The 24,596-nt window shown below is 45.2% G+C and overlaps 1 protein-coding gene across 1 annotated transcript in view; it reads right to left on the reverse strand.

Annotated features, from left to right (window-relative positions):
- Positions 1–10,157: 10,157 nt before the first annotated feature.
- Positions 10,158–24,596, reverse strand: part of LPAR5 (lysophosphatidic acid receptor 5) — a 55,869-nt gene continuing 41,430 nt past the window's right edge. Inside the window, exon 2 of the mRNA XM_089664332.1 lies at positions 10,158–14,374. Within this exon, the coding sequence (XP_089520458.1) occupies positions 13,229–14,374 (1,146 nt within the window). The 3' untranslated portion in view covers positions 10,158–13,228. The remainder of the gene's footprint in view (positions 14,375–24,596) is intronic.

Raw genomic sequence — 24,596 nt, forward strand, 5'->3', positions numbered from 1 at the left:
ACTCTTCCTTTATACTGGCTTTTGAAATTTACAAATGCAGCAATTTAGAAAGTGGATGAAAGTTTTAGCACTGGGAAACACTTTTTGATAGATAATACATTGTATATACAACTAGATAGATCAGAGCAAAATGAGGGTCAAATAAAAAATGAGGAACGGGGTACAGAGGGACTTTGTTCTGAATGAGGGACAGTCCCTCGAAATCAGGGGCAGTTGGGAGCTATGTTAGGTGGGTGGTTCAACCACTTCAAGTCCGGACACTTTCACCCCCTTCCAGTCCGGACACTTTCACCCCCTTCCAGTCCGGACACTTTCCCCCCCTTCCAGTCCAGACACTATCCCACCCCTTCCAGTCCGGACACTTTCACCCCCTTCCAGTCCGGACACTTTCACCCCCATTCCAGTCCGGACACTTTCACCCCCTTCCAGTCCGGACACTTTCACCCCCTTCCAGTCCGGACACTTTCACCCCCTTCCAGTCCGGACACTTTCACCCCCTTCCAGTCCGGACACTTTCACCCCCATTCCAGTCCGGACACTTTCACCCCCCTTCCAGTCCGGACACTTTCACCCCCTTCCAGTCCGGACACTTTCACCCCCTTCCAGTCCGGACACTTTCACCCCCTTCCAGTCCGGATACTTTCACCCCCTTCCAGTCCGGATACTTTCCCCCCCTTCCTGTCCAGGACAATTTTCAGCTTTCAGCACTATCACAATTTGAATGACAATTGCGCGGTCATGCAACACTGTACCCATATGAATTTTTTTAGCATTTTTTTGAGACAGATAAAGCTTTATTTTGGTGGTATTTATTCACCACTAGGAATTTTATTTTTTTTACTATGTAAATGAAAAAGTCCAAAAATTTTGAAAAAAGTGTTTTTCTTATAAAATTTTGCAAATAAATAGTATTTCATCATAAATCTTGGCCAAAATTTATGCCATTATCTTTTTAGTAAAACAAAAATAACCCAAATTAGTTTATAACTAAAAATTATAATTTTAAAACTTTTTTTTTTAAATTTTTTTTTTTTTTACATACTGTCACCGTAGCAGTACAGTGTCACCATGGTGACACTGTACTACTTGTGGGGGGTGATGAAGATTTTTTTTTTTCTTTTTACACTGATTGCTTTTACACCCATAAAGGCTGTAAAAGCAATAATTTCTCCTTCTCTCTGGCTGCATTCTTGCAGCCATTGAGAACTACTGTGTGAGCTGTGATTGGTCACAGCTTGTCCCAATGGTACAAGGCTGTTGTGAATAGCCTTATACCATGTGACCTCTGTGATCATTCACAGGGAGCGCGCACAGCTAGAAAATGCGGGTGCCGTTTATGAACGGAAACCCGCCCCTGGAGTGCCACCGCCCTGCCGTTTATAAACAGCGGCCGGACGGCAGGTGGTTAAATGTTATGGCTGATCAGTGTATATATAACATCACAAAACAAATGATTGCAGGAAAGAAAAAAAAACATAAAAAGAGAAAAGGGCAGCTCAGAAATCATAAGGTAAAGTGAAAGAAACCAAACTCCTAACAGAAGATTATTTTTCCTTCACTGCCTGAGGAAGCACCTATAAGGAAAACACAGACTGTTGGGGCCCCAAGGGCCATCAAGGGGTTCCAAAGTGTCACATTCTGTAGAATGCCTCTCAAAAATTCACCATAAGCATAGGCATACCCCACCATTATCACACTGTAAAAAAGAAATAAATCAAAGCAAACTAAGATATATTCTTTCCTCCAGTTGAATATCTGCTTGATGCAATGTATATATTACCTATAAAGAAAACACAGACTGTTGGGGCCCCAAGGGCCACTCAATGGGTTCCAAAGGGTCACATTCTGTAGAATGCCTCTCAAAAATTCACCATAAGCATTGGCATACCCCACCATTATCACACTGTAAAAAAAAAAAATCAAAGCAAATTAAGAAATATTCTTTCCCCCAGTTGAGTATCTGCTTGATACAATGTTTATATTACCTGGTGCCAGGGGCGGACTGACCATTTGGAAACTCGGGCACTGCCCGAGGGCCCGGGGTCAGTAGGGGGCCCCATGAGATGCCCCTGGTACCTTTTTCATAGGCTTTTTTGAGTTTGGGCAAGGACACAGGGGCCCCATGATCCCCTATTGCCCGGGGGCCCCATGAGTTGTCAGTCCACCCCTGCCTGGTGCACAACTCAATATGTATTTAGCGGCAGCATGCTTAATAGGGGTGAAAGCCCAATATTCATTCTTTATGCTTTTACATTTTAAGTTGTCCTAAAATACGAGTTGGTAACCCAAGAGCTAACACCATGTAAAGGCGGTGCCTGACTAAAATGAATGATGTGCCCCCTACTAGTCCTATTTCCTAAGCCTTCTTCCATGGTACGGGTGGCCATCCAATGAAGATGTAAACCCTCCAGTACTGGTCACTTCTTGGAGCCCACTCTGCTTGGCTGCTATGAGCCCACTCCATTTTCTTTCCTCCGACCCTTTCCCTTTCTTCCTCCATGCAGTAAGTAAAAGCCAAAAATAACTGCAGTTCTTTAAAGGGATAGTCCACCCAAGAGTGGAATATGGGTAGTAGGCTATGTCAGGGCCTGGCTTCTATGCCTTGGACATTCCAACAGCAAAATCTCCCTGCCGTCATTTCTGATCCTGCTCCTGCTTATTCCTCGAAATATTGTCACAATTTCCCGTTTGTTGCACACCTATTGTTTTGCTTGCTCATTTTATGGCCTGCACATTGACACTATTGCCCATTTATTGCCTGCATACGGTCATAATTGCCCGTTTGTTGCACACATATCGCCATTATTGTCCGTTTGTTGCCCACATATCGTCCCTATTGCCCACTTACTGCTTATATATTGGTACGATTATCAGTTTGTTGGCTGCCCATTGACACAATGGGCAGTTTGTTTCCCACGTATTGTAACAATTGCACTGTACCAATACACTGTCCTTCCTTCTGATTGGTGATGGGCAAATGTGTGTGGGTTCGATAGACGGGCATGTTAGTTCACAAAAAGTTTGCATTGTGAACATTAATGCAAACTGAACCAAAGTCAACGCAGCCAGTTGGACCTCCATCAGGGTCATCTGTGGTCAATGATGTCAGCCAGCACCCCGCCCCTTTGCTTACATTCAGCTCTCCACTGTTCAACCTCCCAGCCAGCAGCTGAATGGAGCCAGGGCTACGTCATTGGTTGCTGGGATGTTGGGGGCCACCAGCATCCTAGCGACCTAAAAGTGGGAAGCTGTCCATGCATTGGCAGTAGTAACACCAACACTGAAGAGACGACTTATCAACAGTCAGAATTTCAACTCGGCAGGCCGTCAGGCCATATAGTTTGCATGTGTGGCAAACTCCCGGGGACTTGGACCTAAGCCGGCCATACACGGGTCGAATTCTAAAAGAATTTTCTTCCGAAAATCTTTTCTAAGAATTTTTGCATTTCGCACCATTAGTGGGTCACAGAAACGGCCGATTTTCGTGTGACCATCGAATTTGAGTGATTGGGCATGTTGGAAATTTTTTGAAAAACAAACGAATTTCGAATCAATGATGGTAGAATCATGCAAGAAATATAAAGCTGTGACCTGGAAAGAAAAAAAAAATCTTGGCCACAAAAATTCTTTTCTGTAGCTACATGAGGATAAATTGAAGGCTTGGTTGGTTGAATTTCGAAATTAATGGTGGCACCATTGCATTACAAAATACACAAAATTTCAAATTTTCAAAATTTGTTCGGAATTCGACCCATGTATGGCCTGCATTAGTCCCTACTTTTGATAATTTCTTTTTTCTTAGGTGTTCTGATTGCCTCCCTTATTTTCCTGATGGCCTCTTTGTGATGTTTGCAGGAAGGAAGGACTTTGTGCTTCTCCTGGGTAACTGGTCAGGTTATCTATTTTATGGATCCAGCGACGCCGAAGGGAACAAGAATTTCTTTTCCCATCACTCACTCTCAATGGTGTGACCTGTATGTGCAGGCAGCACAGTGGCTAAATGGTTAGCACTTCTGCCTGGCAGTACTGGGGTCGTTGGTTTAAATCCCAACCATGGCGCCACCTGCCTGGAGTTTGCATGTTCTCCTTGTGTCTGCGTGGGTTTCCTCTGGTTACTCCGGTTTCCTCCCACACTCCAAAGACATGCTGGTAGATGAATTGGCTCCTGTCTAAATTGGCCCTAGTATGTGTATGTATGAATGTAAGTTAGGGACCTTAGATTGTACGCCCCTTGAGGGTTAGGGACTGATGTAAATGTACAATATATATGTAAAGAGCTGCATAAATTGACGGAGCTATATAAGTACCTGAAATAAATAATAAATATGTTGTGCACATGGCAGTTTCTATGTGTAGTGTTGAAGATTGTATAAAGCCCAAATGCAGACAAGACTAGAATGTTGGGCAAGGAAGGGGGGCTATTCAGAAGCAGCCCGATTGCAGTGCTGATATAAAGAGGTGCTGGAAGCTTCAGCTGCTCTGTTCTCCTTCAATTCACTGAAAGGAATTACTGCAACGTCACTCCCATCAGGAGCTGGGGTTCTGATAGCTCCTAGAGGGAGGAGTCTGCTTTCTCTCCAATAGCAGCCTATTGTGGGCAGAAAAGAGCTGGTGTTGAGAACACACCTTCATCTCAGTGCGGAGCCACTGGGGAGTGAGGGCAGACTGCCCTTCTTCCTGTCTCTCTTTGTCATGTGACATATCAAAGGACCAGAGACAGGAAGGACAGGCTGCCTACATTACCTGTGAGGGCCACACTTAGGAATGGAATTAATGAGAACACTCAGTTAGCGTTGGCAGGGTGACAGGCCCTCTTTGGAAGTACCCCCCCTGGAAGTTCAGGGAAGCAGCACCGGGACAGCAGAAGCCAACAACATTGAAAGCTGTAAACTGCAAATGTTGGGGTAAGAATTTTAACAAACAATTTACTGGGAAATGTTTAATTGCGTAGTGGGGCTATTACCTACAGAACAGTAAAAACTCTGCAAAGGTAGATTATAAAAATATACACTGATGTCCATTTCAGGGAAAAAAAAAGAAAATTGTGGAAAGTTAAATCTGCTTTTACCCTGCAAACTGTACTTTATGCATTTTTGCTGAGGTTACACCTTATGGCCCAATATTTAAGCAGTGTGTTCCTCCTCTTACACCAGGATAGTGCATGATCTGAATGGGTGACATTGGTTCAGTCAGGTTGGCTTTATAGTATCCACCCGAGATTATGATCTGCATGACAAAAGAGACACTTGTGTTACAGTTCTTTATACTTCGCTTTCAGTACTGTTCCTTACTTTATCCCCATGCCCGCCCCTTGGGGGAGTTCCAAGTATGGCGTCCATTGTTCTGGTGGGGCTCCTACTACACAGGCAGCAAATACTATTGAATATTTTTATAGATTGTATATTGTATGTATATATATATATTTTACTTTACATTTTGATTTATATACGATTGTAATTATGTCTTGATTTACTAAAGGCAAATAGACGGTGCACTATGCAAAGTGCAGTTGCTCCAGAGCTTAGTAAATGGGATGAAGCTTCACTTTGCAAAGAATACCCAATCACATGCAAAGAAAATAAAAACAGTATTTTTGCTTGCACATGATTAGATGATGGAAGCCCCGTCATTTACTAAGCTCTGGCGCAACTGCTCTTGCAAAGTGCTCAGCCTATTTGCCTTTAGTAAATAAACCCCATTGTTTCTAAAGTGAGCACAATCGTCTCTTGTATTAGGAGAGGTATAGACTCCAGAGAGAGAGAGATGTCATTCCCCCCCCCCCCCCCCGATACAAATCATTAGTAAGATCTCATCTGGAATATGCAGTTCAGTTTTGGGCTCCAATTCACAAAAAGAACATTGGGGAACTGGAGGAAGTACAGAGAAGGGCAACCAAACTGATACGAGGCATGGAGGAGATCAGCTATGAGGAGAGATTAGAGGAACTGAATGTATTCTCTACTGAGAAGAGGAGATTAAGGGGGGATATGATCTCCATGTATAATACATAAGGGGGGATATGATCTCCATGTATAATACATGAGGGGGGATATGATCTCCATGTATAATACATAAGGGGGGATATGACCTCCATGTATAATACATAAGGGGGATATGATCTCCATGTATAATACATAAGGGGGGATATGATCTCCATGTATAATACATAAGGGGGGGATATGATCTCCATGTATAATACATAAGGGGGGGATATAATCTCCATGTATAATACATAAGGGGGGGATATGATCTCCATGTATAATACATAAGGGGGGATATGATCTCCATGTAAAATACATAAGGGGGGATATGATCTCCATGTATAATACATAAGAGGGGATAAGATCTCCATGTATAATACATAAGGGGGGGGGGGATATGATCTCCATGTATAATACACAAGGGGGGATATGATCTCCATGTATAATACATAAGGGGGGGATATGATCTCCATGTATAATACATAAGGGGGATATGATCTCCATGTATAATACATAAGGGGGGATATGATCTCCATGTATAATACATAAGGGGGGGGGGATATGATCTCCATGTATAATACATAAGGGGGGGATATGATCTCCATGTATAATACATAAGGGGGGGATATGATCTCCATGTATAATACATAAGGGGGGGATATGATCTCCATGTATAATACATAAGGGGAGATATGATCACCATGTATAATACATAAGGGGGGATATGATCTCCATGTAAAATACATAAGGGGGGATATGATCTCCATGTATAATACATAAGAGGGGATATGATCTCCATGTATAATACATAAGGGGGGGGATATGATCTCCATGTATAATACTTAAGGGGGGATATGATCTCCATGTAAAATACATAAGGGGGGATATGATCTCCATGTATAATACATAAGGGGGGATATGATCTCCATGTATAATACATAAGGGGGATATGATCTCCATGTATAATACATAAGGGGGGATATGATCTCCATGTATAATACATAAGGGGGGATATGATCTCCATGTATAATACATAAGGGGGGATATGATCTCCATGTATAATACATAAGGGGGGATATGATCACCATGTATAATACATAAGGGGGGGGGATATGATCTCCATGTATAATACATAAGGGGGGATATGATCTCCGTGTATAATACATAAGGGGGGGATATAATCACCATGTATAATACATAAGGGGGATATGATCTCCATGTATAATACATAAGGAGGGATATGATCACCATGTATAATACATAAGGGGGGATATGATCTCCATGTATAATACATAAGGGGGGATATGATCTCCATGTATAATACATAAGGGGGATATGATCTCCATGTATAATACATAAGGGGGGATATGATCTCCATGTATAATACATAAGGGGGGATATGATCTCCATGTATAATACATAAGGGGGGATATGATCACCATGTATAATACATAAGGGGGGGGGGGATATGATCTCCATGTATAATACATAAGGGGGGATATGATCTCCATGTATAATACATAAGGGGGGATATGATCTCCATGTATAATACATAAGGGGGGGATATAATCACCATGTATAATACATAAGGGGGGATATGATCTCCATGTATAATACATAAGGGGGGATATGATCTCCATGTATAATACATAAGGGGGGATATGATCTCCATGTATAATACATAAGGGGGGATATGATCTCCATGTATAATACATAAGGGGGATATGATCTCCATGTATAATACATAAGGGTGGATATGATCTCCATGTATAATACATAAGGGGGGATATGATCACCATGTATAATACATAAGGGGGGGGGGGGGATATGATCTCCATGTATAATACATAAGGGGGGGATATAATCACCATGTATAATACATAAGGGGGATATGATCTCCATGTATAATACATAAGGAGGGATATGATCACCATGTATAATACATAAGGGGGGATATGATCTCCATGTATAATACATAAGGGGGGATATGATCTCCATGTATAATACATAAGGGGGGGATATGATCTCCATGTATAATACATAAGGGGGGATATGATCTCCATGTATAATACATAAGGGGGGATATGATCTCCATGTATAATACATAAGGGGGGATATGATCTCCATGTATAAATACATCAGTGGTTCATATAGTGAACTCGGTGTAGTTATTCCCCCTGAGGTCATCACAGCGGACAAGGGGGCGCTCTTTATGTCTGGAGGAAAAGAAATTTAATCTCCAAACACGGAAAGGTTTCTTCACAGTGAGAGATGTGAAAATGTGGAATAGACTCAATCGATCACCTTAATTCCAGTCAACGTGTAATGTCTGACGTCACGTCCCTTGACACGTTTCGTCACTTCCTGACTTCCTCATAAGGGGTCCTTAAGGTGATATCAGTACAAGCGTTCTTAGAAGCTGCTCGAGAGATCGTGTTATGGATATACATGCGTTTTTAATGTTATTCTGATATAAACGTATTTATTAAAGCCTGGATCTATTTTTACTGGAAATACTATACTATATGGTCCTTTCTTTCTCTATGAGTGATTGCCTATGGATGGCCCTGGCAAGTTTTGCATCATGCTTGGAAATATGGGATAACCCGGCATCTTGTATAGCGTTTTTGGGATAATCTTGGAGGATTTCTGGCTCATTGGATCATTCTCTTAAAAGGCCTTACTTATTTATGGTATACGGTGGAAATGGACCATATTTTGGGATTATTACACTGAAGAAAAACTTGGGAAGATTCACTGACACTAAGAGGATTTTATTATACAATTTTGATTATATATAGGGTTTGCACATTTATGAGAAACGGTGTTCTAATTAATTATTCACCTTTATATATCACCTTGGTTTCCATGGATTAGATAGCTGCTCTTTTTTCCTTCCCCCTGTCTTGGAAATTCGCTTTTAACGAATTTCTCCTTACCGTGAGTACTCGCAGTTGGATGCGCAGAAATCCCCCATAAAGCTGTGCGAATCTCGCTTACCACGACTGCAGCTAAACTCCATGATTCCTGCGCCTCCAACTGGGTTAGCTATCTCAGAATTGTGGGGAAATGGAGTTCCAGTTACCTAGGAATGATCACACGACACTCTCAGGTTGCTGTTGGAATTCACATAGAGGCTGGCTTCAGACTACACACACACACACGCCCCCCACATGAGTCAGGTCAATCCCCTCCCACAGAACAATGCATGGGGAGTGCCTAAACACAGGATGTACATTTCGATTGGAGCGTAGCCTTTCCTCTTATCTATCACCAGTCCTCCCCTCCCTCCATGAGCTCTCTGAGGGAAGCAACCTTCTTCTTTACACCAGTCCTCCCCTCCCCCCCCCATGAACTCTCTGAGGAGAGCAAACTTCCTATCCTATTAGCTCCTCGTGGTATGTAAATTCTCTGTACAAGCATCCCCTAGATTAAACAGTGCCAGTCTGTATCTGAATGGGCCCGATACGATCTTTATTAAAACACATCCATCCAGATACAGTTTCAGGTTGGTAATGGCTTGTAAGATATACATGAGCCTACACACGGAGTTTGCACTGCTTGGCGCCTTGCGGTACGAAGTCCATGTGGTACTATGCTGCTGATATGTGGATACAGGCCCGCGGCCTACCGCTGGCGGCATTCGCATCGAATGCCGTGGTGGTATACACGCCGATCTATAAGCGCAGATCTCATCCATTACCGAGCTGAGTACTGTAATACATACATTGTACATGCGCATGGCCCAATTGCAGCCTTCAGAGCTTTAATTAAGCCACACGAGAGACATATGAATAACACTCATGTATGACACATTTAAAGTTCAACCTGTAAATACAAAATTTCCATGACACCCCTGCTGCATAAATACACATCCAGAGGCACCGTCCATCATTTATATACCAATTCTTCTCAATGACCACAAGTGTAGGGAGCATTCTCCTCGCTGACCATTACACTAATGTAGACATAGTCATTTTTAGCACGGGGTTCCCTGAGACCGGAAAGTTATTTCGAGGGTTCCTCTGTGTTGTAAAACGTTGAGAAAGGCTGATCTAGACTATTTACCACAATCATATACAAGTGCAAAGTACTGTAAAGCCAGATTAGATGGAAGCCAGTTAACTCATCAACCACGTCTGTGCTTTAATAAAAAAAAAATAGAATTTCTCTCCATAACTTTGAACAAAGTGTTTTAATTTCTTTTTTTTTTCATTTTCTTTATTGATTTGTTCAGTGCAGTAATACAGTACATTAATTAAACAATACAAAAAGACCATTAGACAAAATAGAACATTAACAAGACACACAAACGCTCAGGTCGGAGAGATTCCAGTAAGGCTCATGGCAGGGCAAGAAGGTGGGAGCCATATGTAGGGCTTTGAAGGCCAGTTCTAGACTGGGGCGGTGGCCATTTTTTGTACAGGGGGGAGGGGGACGCAGAGTGGCATAAGGGGGTGTAGTTAAGTCTAAAGCTAGCCAAACAAGAGTAGATTTTTGAACAAACGTTCGTATGGACATTCCCACAAAAAGCCTATTTGCATTTGATGACCATCCAAATGTTGCTCAAAAGTAGATCTTCACTCTCTGAAACATGATCTCTCCCCCCTGTGCATGGACAGTGTTTTTTTTTTTCTCTTTATTTACTTTTTTAAAATTAATCCTTTGGCCTTGCCCCCCTGTGCCCATATCATTCGCCTAGGAGATTGACGTGCATGGTCCTCCCTTTGCCTCTTGGGATATGCACACCACAGATCCCAGGAGGCAAAGCCTTCCATTCAGTAAAGATGGTGGGGGCAGACCTAGCGGGGCATCATCAGGAAGGAGGGTAGGCTCAACCAAGAACAGCTAGCAGCCTTTCAATGACCTCGTGGCAAAACATGGCAGTGCGGGACCAAGCACTATCAGAAGAGAACATAATCTCAGCTGGACAACACTGGATCCACTGAGTGAGTATCTGAAATGTGCAGCACTCACCACCAGGTAAGTAGGGAATTTAAAAAAATGGGGGGGGGGAGGAATTCTGCTTTAAAATTTGGGTTGCTTTTAGTAGTTACAGAATGAATAGACTTTCTGAAACAAAAACCTAATTTGCCGTTAGACATTCGTTCATTGGAAAAAAATTTCCCATCCTGCTCCTTCGAATTATCTCCTGACTGCGGTTGAAAATGAATGTTGATTTGGCCCTACCAAGGGTTAGAAAATTAAATAAATGTTCTCAAAGCAAAACACTTCAAATGAAATGGTTTAGGGACTCAGCAGTAGTCACCGGAGCTCAATTGTTTACTGTGTGAAAATTCAGATATGACCAGGATCAATGATCCAGCAAAGTTCATTGATTCATGGATCCTGGTCATTTAATTGTACTTAATCCCTGAGGAAGTGGGAGACCTGTAGGTCCCCAAAACGTGTTGGCAGTTTATTGTCCTTTCTGTGGTCATTAACTCAACCAGTAAATCATTGTCGGTCTCTTAGAACGTTGGTTTGGCACTCTTTCTGGTGCAGCTACTCAAATTTAATGACTCCTAAATTTGAGAGGCCCTCGCTTTGTGGAAAGCCACCAAAACCTGAGCCATTTGGCTTCACTATGGACTTCATTTCTATTGGTAGAGGTTTCATACTCCGTGACTCACCCCGACCTCAAAAAAAAAAACAAAAAAAAAAAAGGTCTGGCGTTAGGCTTTCACTTTCTTTGAGAAACACATTTCAAAAGTGCTCTGGTTTTCAAACTATTTGGAGGGCCTGTCCCTCTTTTGGACCCAAATCTAAGTCAGTATAAAAGAAAAAATAGTGGAAAAAAAGAAAGCATCTGTGAATCTAACCAACCATTGATTTCATATTAGTTCTTCATGGTCCATTTAGCTGGAAGTGGTGGTTATGTGTCCCTCTTTTCTCATAAAGATGGGAGGTATGGTGACTGTGCCCCCACTGGGGAGATTTAGTCTTTCTATTTGTCCTGTGGCCATTGTAACTTGGTTTAAAAGTAATGGAAAATCCAAAATATTTATAGTTGTCATCAAAACAGGAAAAGAGGGGAATTGTCCACTGGGTGACAACTGTCTAAGAAGGGAATTCCTCTCACTTCCTGTTGTGTCTACTGGAAACCTAACCCCCCACCCCGATAGAAAAAAAACTGAAAGAGTTTACTAAATCTATAAATAGGCTTTGGTTAAAAATGCCTGGTAATGGATAAGAGACCCTTTGCAATGTGAAGTTAGGGTGCATTTAGAGCCCAAACTTCATATTCTGGATAGAGTTGTGAATGGTTAGCAATGCAGTTGAGTTTTTATATCTGGCTGTGTCTCTACTTGAGATATTCACCATCTCTACTTTGCTTAGGGACAATAGTCATTGCAACTGAAAGTGAGTGGAAATTCAAATTTTAGGTTCTCCTAGAACTAAAGAGCAAAGGTCCCAATGTTGACAACTGTGCAAAGATGATTTTCCTCACTTTGGAGAGAATTCCTCTCACTTCCTGTTGCTTCTACGGGATAAAAAGTGAATGAAAACCTACCAAGCTTTTATCACTTCCCTCCCTTATCTAAATGTGGCTTTAGATATGCTTTATGGGTAAACGTCCACCAAGAATTCCTGATGCCCATCTGCAACCCTTTTGTTCATGCTCTCTCCAGTGCAATGTCCTTTTTGGTTTTGGTTGAAATCTCAGATTCGTCGCTTATTCTTTTCTTCTCACTGTCATTGGTGGCACCTAACTTAATCTGACACAGTTTCTTTTCACTATTCTTAGAGTCCTTGCTGGAACCAAGAGTAATTCTGAAGATGTTCACCCTTGGATTATGGACAGAAGCCACAATGTTGTCTGTAATCCTGTTGAACTCATTCTTGTCCTTGGACGAATTACTGAGGAGCACAATCTGACTGTCTCTTGGAAGCCCAAATGTTGTTTTCTGGTTTTGTTCCTGCTGGGGAGATTCACCATTTCAGCTTGTTCTAGAAACCATTGTCACTGTGAGTAAAAATGAGGGGGATTAAAAAGTTGGCAGTGTCGCTAGTATAGGAAGAGGAGGCAAGGGTTCAAATGGGGACACAGCTATCTAAGATAGCACCTTGTGTCTTCTACTTGACAGGAAGTGAATAAAAGTCTTCCCAAATGGACATGGTCCATGACTTTTACCCTTCCCTCCCATATCAAAAATATATCTTCCAAAAAGACCAGAAGCCCACCTGGTACACTTTGTTCACAGTTGGCCCAGACTTTCAAGTGCATTGTTCTATTCAATACTGACTTAAATCTCAGACTCCTCAATCATTCTTTTCTTCTCCCTGCCATTGGTCACACCTAACTTAACCTGACACGGTCTCTTTTCACTATTCTCATAGTCTTTGCTGGAACGAGTTGTAATTCCGGAACTTTTCACCTTTGGATTATGGTCAGAAGCCACAATGTCATCTGTAATCCTGCTGGAGCTGTTCTTCCCCTTGGAAGACTTACTGGAGCGCACAATTTGACTAATTGTCTTTTGGAAGCCCTCAGTGCTAAAATAATAAACTAAGGGGTCAAGTGCACAGTTGGTGCTGGCTAGTAGGACGGTAATAGAAATAATTCTCTTTAACGTTGATTTTGAGTCCCATCTGTCCTGTACGAGGCCGGCCCGGAGAAGGCCATATCCAACCAGAGTTGAGTTGTAAGGAACAAAACAAAACAAGAAGATACTAAGGTTGAGGACGAGTAGTCGGATGGTTTTGCGATGCCTCTTTGTGCCTCCTTCTGCTGCCCGGCACAGCTCGAAGAAAACATGGCTGGAACCATATACTACAGCAGTAAGGGGCAAAAGAAAACCAATCACCTCCGCGACTAACAGCAATGGAAACAAAAAGCCCTCCCAACTACTTAAACCCTCAAAACAGCGGTGAACAAATTCATGTCCATTCCAGCAATCCTTTGAGTCATGTACCATGGCAGCTGGCACTGAACCACTGATGATCACCAGCCAGACACATAGACAAGTCAGCCGGGCAACTCTGGGCCTTCGTAGGTGGCGGAACCGCAAAGGGTGCACAATGGCCAGGTAGCGATCCACGTTTATACAAAAGAGGAAGAGGCAGCTGCCGTACATGTTGATATGGAAGATGGATCCAGAGAGGCGACAGAGGAAAGAACCAAAGGGCCAGTGGTTGTTGGCATAGTAGTATATTCTCAGGGGCAGCGACAGGGAGAAGAGGAGGTCGCTGAGCGCCAGGTTACACAGGAAAGTTCCCACCACTGAGAGAGGTCGTAGCCAACGCAGGAACACAAAGAGGGACACCCCATTCAATATGACTCCAAGGGGCAGTAACACGCTATACCCAACAAGGAGTGCGGTGCGTGAAGATGGAGGGGTGTGCTGGTCGCAGACATCCAAAAAAGATGTATTTGTAGTCTGTGCAGACACCTGAAATACATAAATTCATGGTTAGTCAAACTGGGTAAAAAAAGACACGTCCATCAAGTTCAATTAAAAGACAAAAATACATTGCATCATCAGGACACTTAAAGAGGAGCTCCGTCTTCCCTCCCCCAAAAACTGAAAGTCAGCGGCAACAAATACTGTAGCCCCTGACTTTTAATATAGGGCAACTTACCTGTCCATGGATTAACCGATGTCCTCACCCGAGCCAATTCTTCAATCGGCTTTAGGTGCAGCTGTGTTAAAGGATAAGTTCAGCTTTTGCTAAAAAGTAATACATGCACATTTGTTTGCAGGCAAAAAAAAAAGTGCATTTATTATTTTTTGGTTGCAGGAGCCTATAAACCACTGCACCAGCGATCAACAGTTCACTGGTGCCATGCAGGTCTCCTGCAGACCTGTCAGTATACCTGCTTGTCCATACAGGATGTACAGGCACGCAGATACAGTGACAGGAAGAATCAATGCAGCACACATTGTGGTCGTTCATTGAGAACTATAAGACGATGGCCGCTAAGGCTGTCGGGACTTGTAGTTTCTCATTCACAGAATACTGTGAATGAGTGATGCGGCCGGGTGGGCGGAGCCCTGAACAGAAGCAGCATTTTTTTCTTATTTGACAGCTAGCAAGAGGAGAAAATCCCCAGCTAGCTGTCAAAGTGGGGGGCCAGTCTATTCATAACATGTAACACCCTGAATATGAGCATAACATATGTTATGAAAGATGAACGTATCCTTTAACTGCTTCCTGTCCGCCCTATAACAGTAATACCGCTACAGGGCGGAACGGGGGCGCAAAATCACGTATATAATATATATGTGATTTTGCGTTACCAGGTAGGGGGCGCTATTCGCGGCCTCAACTGTTAATCATCGGGTCCCGGCCTGTCATGTTTCACATGACTGTCATATGCCTTTAAGTGTTCTTTGCATTTACATTACATTGAGTTTATATAGCGCCAAAGGGTTTGCTCAACGCTGTACAATAGAGGGGGGGGACAATGCATGAAACATTACAGCAACTACAAACAGCACACGAGGGGTTATAGGGCCCTACTCTTTCGAGCTTACAATCTAGGAGGGAGGGGGTAGTGGTACAGGAGGAAGTGGCTGTGGGGGATGGAGTGGCAGGAGGAATGAAGGAGAGCAGCAGTTAGGTGAGGGTGGGGTAGGCTTCCCTGAAGAGGTGGGTTTACAGGGAGCGCCTGAAGGTGAGGAGGGAAGGTGACAGTCTGATGGATTGGGGTAGTGAGTTCCAGAGGATGGGGGAGGACCTGGAGAAGTCTTGCAGACGTGCGTGTGAGGAGGAGACCAGGGAGCAAGATAGAAGGAGGTCCTGTGAAGAGCGAAAGGTACGGGTAGGGTGGTACTTGGGAATCAGGTCGGTGAGGTAGTTAGGGGCAGTGTTGTGAATGGCTTTGCAGGTCAGAGTGAGTAGTTTGAATTTGATGCGTTGGGCGATAGGGAGCCAGTGGAGGGAGAGGCAGAGGGGGGTGGCAGAGGTGGAGCGGGTGGTGAGGTGGATGAGTCTAGCCGCTGAGTTGAGGATGGTCTGAAGCGGGGAGAGCCTGCACTGGGGTAGGACGGTGAGGAGGGAGTTGCAGTAGTCAAGGCGTGAGATAATCAGGGAGTGTACAAGTAGTTTAGTGGTGTCTGGGGTAAGGAAGGAGCGTATTTTGGCGATATTGCGGAGGTGGAGTCTGCATGTGTTTGTGAGCGATTTGACATGAGGTTGGAAGGAGAGGTTAGAGTCCAGAATGACGCCAAGGACCTTGGCTTGCGGGGCGGGATTGATGGTGGTGATGTTAGTAGTGATGGATAGGATGGGGGGGGGGCCCGGGCTGGGGGGAAGACGAGAAGCTCGGTTTTGGAGAGGTTAAGCTTGAGGAAATGGAGCGACATCCAGTCAGAGATGTCGTTTAGGAGGTGAGTGATGCGGGCGGAGAATGTGGGGGTGAGGTGAGGGGTGGAGAGGTAGATTTGAGTATCATCAGCGTAGAGGTGATAGTTGAAGCCGTGGGAGTGTATGAGTTTGCCAAGGGAGGAGGTGTAGATGGAGAAGAGAAGGGGTCCAAGGACAGAGCCCTGGGGGACCCCAACAGAGAGGGGGAGGGAAGGGGAGGTGGCACCATTGTAGGAAACGCTGAAGGAGCGTCGGGATAGGTAAGAGGAGAACCAGAAGAGAGCGGTGTCTCTGATGCCAAGGGAGAGTAGTTTATTAAGGAGGAGGGGGTGGTCAACTGTGTCGAAGGCCACGGAGAGGTCCAGGAGGAGGAGGACAGAGTAGTCGCCTTTGGCTTTGGCAGTTAGTAGGTCGTTGGTGATTTTGAGGAGGGCGGTTTCGGTGGAGTGTAGGGGACGGAAGCCGGACTGTAGTGGATCAAGGAGGTTGTTGTCAGTTAGGTGGGCGCTTAGGCGGTTGTAGACTAAGCGCTCCAGGAGTTTGGAAGTGAGTGGCAGCAGGGAGATGGGTCTGAGGTTGTTTGGGTCAGAGGGGTCCAGGGAGGGCTTTTTGAGTATGGGGGTGATGTGCGCATGCTTTAGGGGGGAGGGGAATACGCCGGTAGAGAGGGAGAGATTGAAGATGTGGGTGAGGGAGCAGATGAGGGAAGAGGGGGGTGACTGGAGGAGTCGAGAGGGGATAGGGTCCAGGGGGCAGGTAGTGAGGCGGGCTTCTGAGAAGACCCTGGTGACTTCCTCAGTGGTAGCGGGGCTGAAGGAGTGCAGAGCTGGTGGGGTTACGGTAAGTGGGGTCTTGGGTGTGGAGGGGGGCAGTGCGGTTGCGAGGTCAGAGGAGGGAAGAGATGAGGGGGAGATAGGGGGGGGAGGCTAGGTGGGGAGGTAGATTGCGAGTTGACTATGTCCTGACGGATTGCATCAATCTTGTTGTGGAAATGAGTGGCAATTTTGTGGGCGGTGAGTGAGGTACTGAGTGGAGGAGGGGGGGGAGAGAGCAGGGAGTTGAAGGTGGAGAAGAGTCGGCGAGGGCAGGAGGAGAGGGTGTTAATCAGGTTTACGAAGTAAGCCTGCTTGGCGGCGTGGAGGGAGGAGGTGTAAGTGAGGAAGGCAGATTTGTAGAGGGAGAACGAACGGGGGGACCTGGTTTTGCGCCATAGTCTCTCTAGCGCGCGACTGCGGCGTTTGAGGCATTTAGTGTGGTCGTTCTGCCATGGTTGGAACGGTCTGGGTTTGATGTAGCGTGTGGTTAGGGGTGCCAGAGAGTCTAGGGTAGCTGATAGTGAGTCGCTGTACGTGTTAGTGGCTAGGTCAGGACAAGACAGTGGAAGGATGCTGTCGTGTAGGCGGTCGGCAGCTGAGTGGAGGGGGGCCGGGTTCAGGTTGCGGAGGTTGTGGCTGGTGATGGTTTGGCGCTCTGGGGGGGGGGAGTTAGGGGAAGGGGAGATGGAGAACGTGAGGAGGTGGTGGTCGGAGAGAGGGAAGGGGGTGTTAGAGAACTGGTTGAGGGTACAGAGGTGGGAGAAGACGAGGTCCAGGGTGTTCCCAATGATGTGGGTGGAGGATTGAGTGTGCTGTGTGAGCGCGAAGGAGGAGGTTAGGTGGAGGAGTTGGGAAGTAGCCGGGCTGTTGTCATTGATGGGGATATTGAAGTCCCCGAGGATGATGGTTGGTAGCTCAGAGGAGAGGAAGAAGGGAAGCCAGGCGGCGAAGTCATCCAGGAAGCGGGCTATGGATCCGGGAGGCCTGTAGATCACTGCGATCCTTAGGGGGGTGGGGGTGAAGAGCCGGATACAGTGAGCCTCGAAGGAGGAGAAGGATAGGGAGGGAGGGTTAGGGAGGACCTGGAAGGTGCTCAGCGGTGATAGGAGCAGGCCGACCCCACCACCTTTGTGACCGCTCAGTCTTGGTGAATGGGACCAGACGAGACCTCCATAGGAGAGTGCCGCAGGGGAGGTGGAGTCAGTGGCCTGTACCCAGGTTTCGGTGATGGCTAGGAGGTTAAGGGAGCGGGAGATGAAGAGGTCATGGATGGCAGTAAGTTTGTTGCAGACCGAGCGGGCGTTCAGGAGTGCAACCGAGAGAGGGGGGATGGATGCGGGGAGAAGGGGCACAGATATGAGGTTGAGGGGGTTACGGCAGCTGGCGGGAGCAGGGGGGTCCCTAGAGGAGGGGTGAGGTGGCGAGGGGCCAGGGTTCGGGCAGATGTCCCCAGCAGATAGGAGAAGGAGAAGGGTGAGGAAGGTGGCATGGGGATGGGAAGTGTAGGAGCGTGTGGGTCTGATAGTGGTGGCACGTGGGTCGACGGGGGAGTGGAGTAGCAGGAGGAGGTGGTGAGTGCCGTAGTGGGGAGAGGGGAGAAGTGAAGGGGCAATGTAGAGCTGTTTTGGGGGGGTAGGCGGGTAGAGGGAGGTGATTTTTGGGATGGTGGAGAGGAAAATGAGGAGGAGGAGTGCAGGAGGCATGTTGGGGTGGGTGGGGAGACAGTTGGGTCAGGGGAGGTGAAGGGATACAGGTCAGGGCAAGGTGGTGTGGGGAATCTGTATTACCGTGGGAGAGTCATTTGGGTCCTTCTGTAGGGGTAGAGTGAGGGTGGAGGGCGGCAGCTGGTTGGCAGCAGTCTGTGGGTGCAGTAAGCTGGCGACCATGGGTGCTGTGGCATGTCTTCAGTGGGTACGGTGGTTCGGCTAGTGGAGGGGTCGTAGGGTGCGATGGCTGGGGGTGATGGTAGGCACGGCGACTGGTGATGCTGGCGGCTCGGTGACTGGGGTTGTTGAGGCCAGGCGTCGGGTGCTGAGGGCTCGGCGTCGTGAGGCGCTGAAGGTGTTGAAGGATCGTCATCAGGGTCGAGCGGGGCGTTGCGGTAGCGATCGTCGGCCCTGCGTGGTTTGTGCTCAACCGTGATCTGTTGCGGCCGGTAGGAGAGACCGGGGCTTCAAGGGTCGTGGTGGGCCATTAGTCGCCGGGGCATCGCCAGAGGGAATAGCGTGCCGGAAAGCAGGGAAAGCATTTTATCTCTGCTCCTCCCTTTCCTTTGGTTTAGTTCATGCTTTATAGATAGCCCCACCCTTTTGTTCATTTTTCCCAGTAATGCACCTAAGCTTCAATCCTCATGTCATGTCACATTATTATCTTTTGACCTATCCGATGTTCATCGAGTCACTGCCTGTGTTATTCAACTAAGATTGGAGTTATCGCTATCTCATCACAACTGTAAGTTACAGAGATCACACTTTCAATGCTTAGATTGGAGAGACAGAACGCGGCCGGTGATTACGGCACCCGGTGATCGAGGATTATTAAAGACAGAGAGAGAGAGAGCTGTAATTAAACAATACAGTTCTCTCTCGTCAGCTCCTGCACACTGCTTTGTATGGCAGAGCATAGCAGAGTCATACAAAGCAGTGTGCTTACAGTGAAGCACACACTCACAGCACACAGTAAAACAGCACACAGTTAACCCTTTAATCGCCCCAGATGTTAACCCCTTCCTGCCCAGTGCCATTAGTACAGCGTCAGTGGTTTTTATTAGCACTGATCACTGTATTGGTGTCACTGGGGATGTCAGTGACACCAAGTCAATTCCCCCCCAGTGTCAGAATGCCCGCTGCAGTCCCGCTATAAGTCGCTGATCGCCACCATTACTGGTAAAACAAAATCCCAGTATAAATACCGCCATTTGTAAACGCTATACCTTTCATGTAAACCAATTAATTTACACGTATTGGGATTTTTTTTAGCGAAGACACGGAGCAGAAAACATTTTGGCCTGAATTTATGATGAAATTTGATTTTTTACTGTAAATATTGAAAACTTAAATGCCGCGCTCCATAAATAAGTACCATAAACATAAATATACAACAGTAAATCTCAAACTTTGTGTCATTAATCCTGTGCTAAATCTAAAATACTCTTGTACCTTGTGACATGATTGAAATAATCAAAAAATGAGAATTAACCATTTCAATACCGGGCAATTTTACCCCTTCCTGCCCAGGCCATTTTTCAGGTTTCAGCGCTCTCACACTTTGAATGACAATTGCGCGGTCATACAACATTGTAACCAAACTAAAATTTTATCATTTTCTTCACACAACTAGAGCTTTCTTTTGGTGGTATTTAACCTCCCTGGTGGTATTCCCGAGTGTAGCTCGGGGTAACATTTCAGTACCACAAACGGTAACCCCGAGCTACACTCGGGAATACCATGCGGCACTGCTCCGGCATTTGTTCTTCACTTACCTTACCCTGCGCTCCCGCGATGTGTCCCCTGCAGCGTCCCCGGTCATCTCCTCCGGCCGATGCCGGCATCCGGCTTCTGTGTCCTGTCCCTGTGACGTCGGGACGTACGGGCGCCGCTGGCGGCGGGAAATTTAAAAATTTTAAAAAATGTCTTTTTTTTACATTTTACATAGTAAAACATTGCTGTCTCAACCAATTTCACATACATCTTGTCCCTAATGCTTTGTCCTGCATTTTGTTTGTTCTTTCTGCCTGGAAACTGAGAAATGTCCATGGCATCCAAAAAGCGTCCCTTTAGGTCAGATGCGGTTTTAGACCGGCTAGAGAACAGCGATAGTAAATCAGAACCACTTGCAGAATTGAGTGATAATGATTCGTGGGGGAAATTCCTCATCAGACACTGAAAACGATTTTGCGACTTTGCTCAGCAATGTGCGAACTTGGCGCTATATTTCACATTTCAGTGTTTTTGGTTTGATTATATTATTGAATTAAATGTATTATTATATTATTATTTTTTATGATTATTTATTAAATTATAATTTATGATTTCGTGTTTCAAATTTTATCATCCCCGGGATGTTTACTAGACTCTTGTTCAGACAGATTTCAGTGAGTTATTCCTAAAAATTACAGGCCTACAATAAAAAAACTACATATTTCCATGCAAAAAAATGGTACCGCTTTCAGCACCAAAAATCGGAAAGAATCATACCGCCGAGGAGGTTAATCACCGCTGGAGTTTTTATTTTTTGCTAAATTAACAAAAAAAGACCAAAAATTTTGAAAAAACCACACGTTTTTCTTTGTTTCTGTTATAAAAGTTTACAAATAAATAATTCTTCTTCATAAATTTAGGCCGAGATGTATTCTGCTACATGTCTTTGGTGAAAATAACCCAATTAGGATGTATTATTTAGTTTGTAGGAAAGTTATAGAGTTCACAAACTATGGGATAGATCTGAATATTGATCAATCCTGAAGTACTGACAGCCAATCTAATTTCTTGAGGTCCAAGAATGTCAGAACAGTACAGATATCCCCCAAATGTCAGGACAGTACAGATATCCCCCAAATGTCAGCACAGTACAGATATCCCCCAAATGACCCCTTTTTGCAAAGTAGACAGTCCGACGTACTTCATAAGAGGAATGGCAAGTTTTTTGAAGTTGTATTTTTTTTGTCATAATTTTTCGGAAAATTAAAAAATTAAAAAAATTATTTTCACTATTTTTTTTTTTTTACATACTGTCACCAGTGCAGTACAGCATCATCATATAACTGGCATGGCGGTGAACAGGGACACTGACTGCTGACAGTATGAAGAAAAAAAAATAAAAAAATAAATAAATAAAAAAAAAATATATATATATATATATATATTTTTTTTTTTTTTTTTTAAGATTTTTTTTCATATTTTGCTATGACCAAAGTAGTACAATGTTACCATAGTAACATTGTACTACTTTGGGGAAGTGATCAGTATTTTTTTTTTTTTTTTACACAATTTGCTTATAGCAAAGAATTACTTTGCTATAAGCAAGCATTTACCTGAATGAAATCGATTTTTTTTTTTTTGTGCTTAGCTGTGATTTGGCCACAGCTAATCACATGACATGTGCATGTGACCTGCTGTGACCATTCACAGCTAGACACTAGTATACAATGGATGGCATGAATGAAGCCATCCATTGTATACAACTGTCATGTGACCTGCTGTTATTGGTCACAGCAGGTCACATGGTACCGTCAACGGGGGGGCCGGTACTCAGATCTGTCATTGGCCGTGTCCCAGGTACACGGCCGGTGACAGATCGCGCCGCTGCGGGGCTCTGCAACCGCGAGAACTGCGCATGTGCGGGAGAACGCCAAATGGCATACACCCCGGAAAGCTAAACCATTTTTGCGGCCGCCAAACGGCTATAGACCGGGCGGCTAATGGTTAAATATAAAGTAAATTAAATTTCTCAATAAATAAATCTAATGATGGGGCACTATTCCTTCCACTGATACCAATGATGGGGCACTATTCCTCCCACTGACACCAATGATGGGGCACTATTCCTCCCACTGACACCAATGATGGGGCACTATTCCTCCCACTGACACCAATGATGGGGCACTATTCCTCCCACTGATACCAATGATGGGGCACTATTCCTCCCCCACTGACACCAATGATGTGACACTATTCCTCCCCCACTGACACCAATGATGGGGCACTATTCCTCCCCCACTGACACCAATGATGGGGCGCAATTCCTCCCACTGATACCAATGATGGGGCACTATTACTTCCACTGATACCAATGATGGGGCACTATTCCTCTCACTGACACCAATGATGGGGCACTATTCCTGCCACTGATACCAATGATGGGGCGCTATTCCTCCCACTGATACCAATGATGGGGCACTATTCCTCTCACTGACACCAATGATGGGGCACTATTCCTCCCACTGATACCAATGATGGGGCGCTATTCCTCCCACTGATACCAATGATGGGGCGCTATTCCTCCCACTGACACCAATGATGGGGCACTATTCCTCTCACTGACAACAATGATGGGGCACTATTCCTCTCACTGACACCAATGATGGGGCGCTATTCCTCCCACTGATACCAATGATGGGGCACTATTCCTCCCACTGATACCAATGATGGGGCGCTATTCCTTCCACTGATACCAATGATGGGGCACTATTCCTCTCACTGACACCAATGATGGGGCGCTATTCCTCCCACTGATACCAATGATGGGGCGCTATTCCTCCCACTGATACCAATGATGGGGCGCTATTCCTCCCACTGCACCAATGATGGGGCGCAATTCCTCCCACTGACACCAATGATGGGGCACTATTCCTTCCACTGATACCAATGATGGGGCGCTATTCCCCCCACTGACACCAATGATGGGGCGCAATTCCTGCCACTGATACCAATGATGGGGCGCTATTCCTCCCACTGACACCAATGATGGGACGCAATTCCTGCCACTGATACCAATGATGGGGCGCTATTCCTCTCACTGACACCAATGATGGGGCGCTATTCCTCCCACTGACACTAATGATGGAGCGCTATTCCTCCCAGTGACACCAATGATGGGGTGCTATTCCTCCCACTGACACCAATGATGGGGCACTATTCCTCCCACTGACACTAATGATGGGACACTATTCCTCCCACTGACACCAATGATGGGGCACTATTCCTCCCACTGACACTAATGATGGGACACTATTCCTCACACACTGACACTACTGATGGGGCACCATCATTAGTGTCAGTGGGAGGAATAGTGCCCCATTATTGGTGTCAGTGGGAAGAATCGTGCCCCATCATTGGTGTCAGTGGGAGGAATAGTGCCCCATCATTAGTGTCAGTGGGAGGAATAGCACCCCATCATTGGTGTCAGTGGGAGGAATAGCACCCCATCATTAGTGTCAGTGGGAGGAATAGTGTCCCATCATTGGTATCAGTGGTAGGAATAGTATCCCATCATTTGTATCAGTGGGAGGAATAGTGCCCCATCATTGGTATCAGTGGCAGGAATTGCGCCCCATCATTGGTGTCAGTGGGAGGAATAGCACCCCATCATTGGAATACCATACTGAAATCAAATCTGATGTTTTTTCATTTTTATTTGGTGTGCGTTGGAAGAGGGGTAGTCTTATACGGTGAGTATAGCTCAAACCCTATATTTTAACAGGAAAAGTAGGGGGTCGTCCTATACGCCGGAAAATACGGTATATATATCACAGAAAGGAAATATAGTGCCTTATCCTTTAAAAAGCTTTTTTATTTAGTGCCCGGTATAACTATGCACTCACATTGGTAATATAGATAACAAGCTTTATGATATAAAACAGAGCCTCCTCTGTGTGTCTGCCGCACACAGCCTGTACTCGCCATCTATTCTCGGGTGCGTGGTGACGTCAGAGCCCCTCTGATATCCATAATGACAGTCATTTTGAATACTTGGTCATGCCTTTCGGACT

Source organism: Staurois parvus, unplaced genomic scaffold (assembly GCF_062004578.1).
Source record: "Staurois parvus isolate SC_StPar_1 unplaced genomic scaffold, SC_StPar_1.0 ptg001885l, whole genome shotgun sequence".
Classification (NCBI taxonomy): domain Eukaryota; kingdom Metazoa; phylum Chordata; class Amphibia; order Anura; family Ranidae; genus Staurois; species Staurois parvus.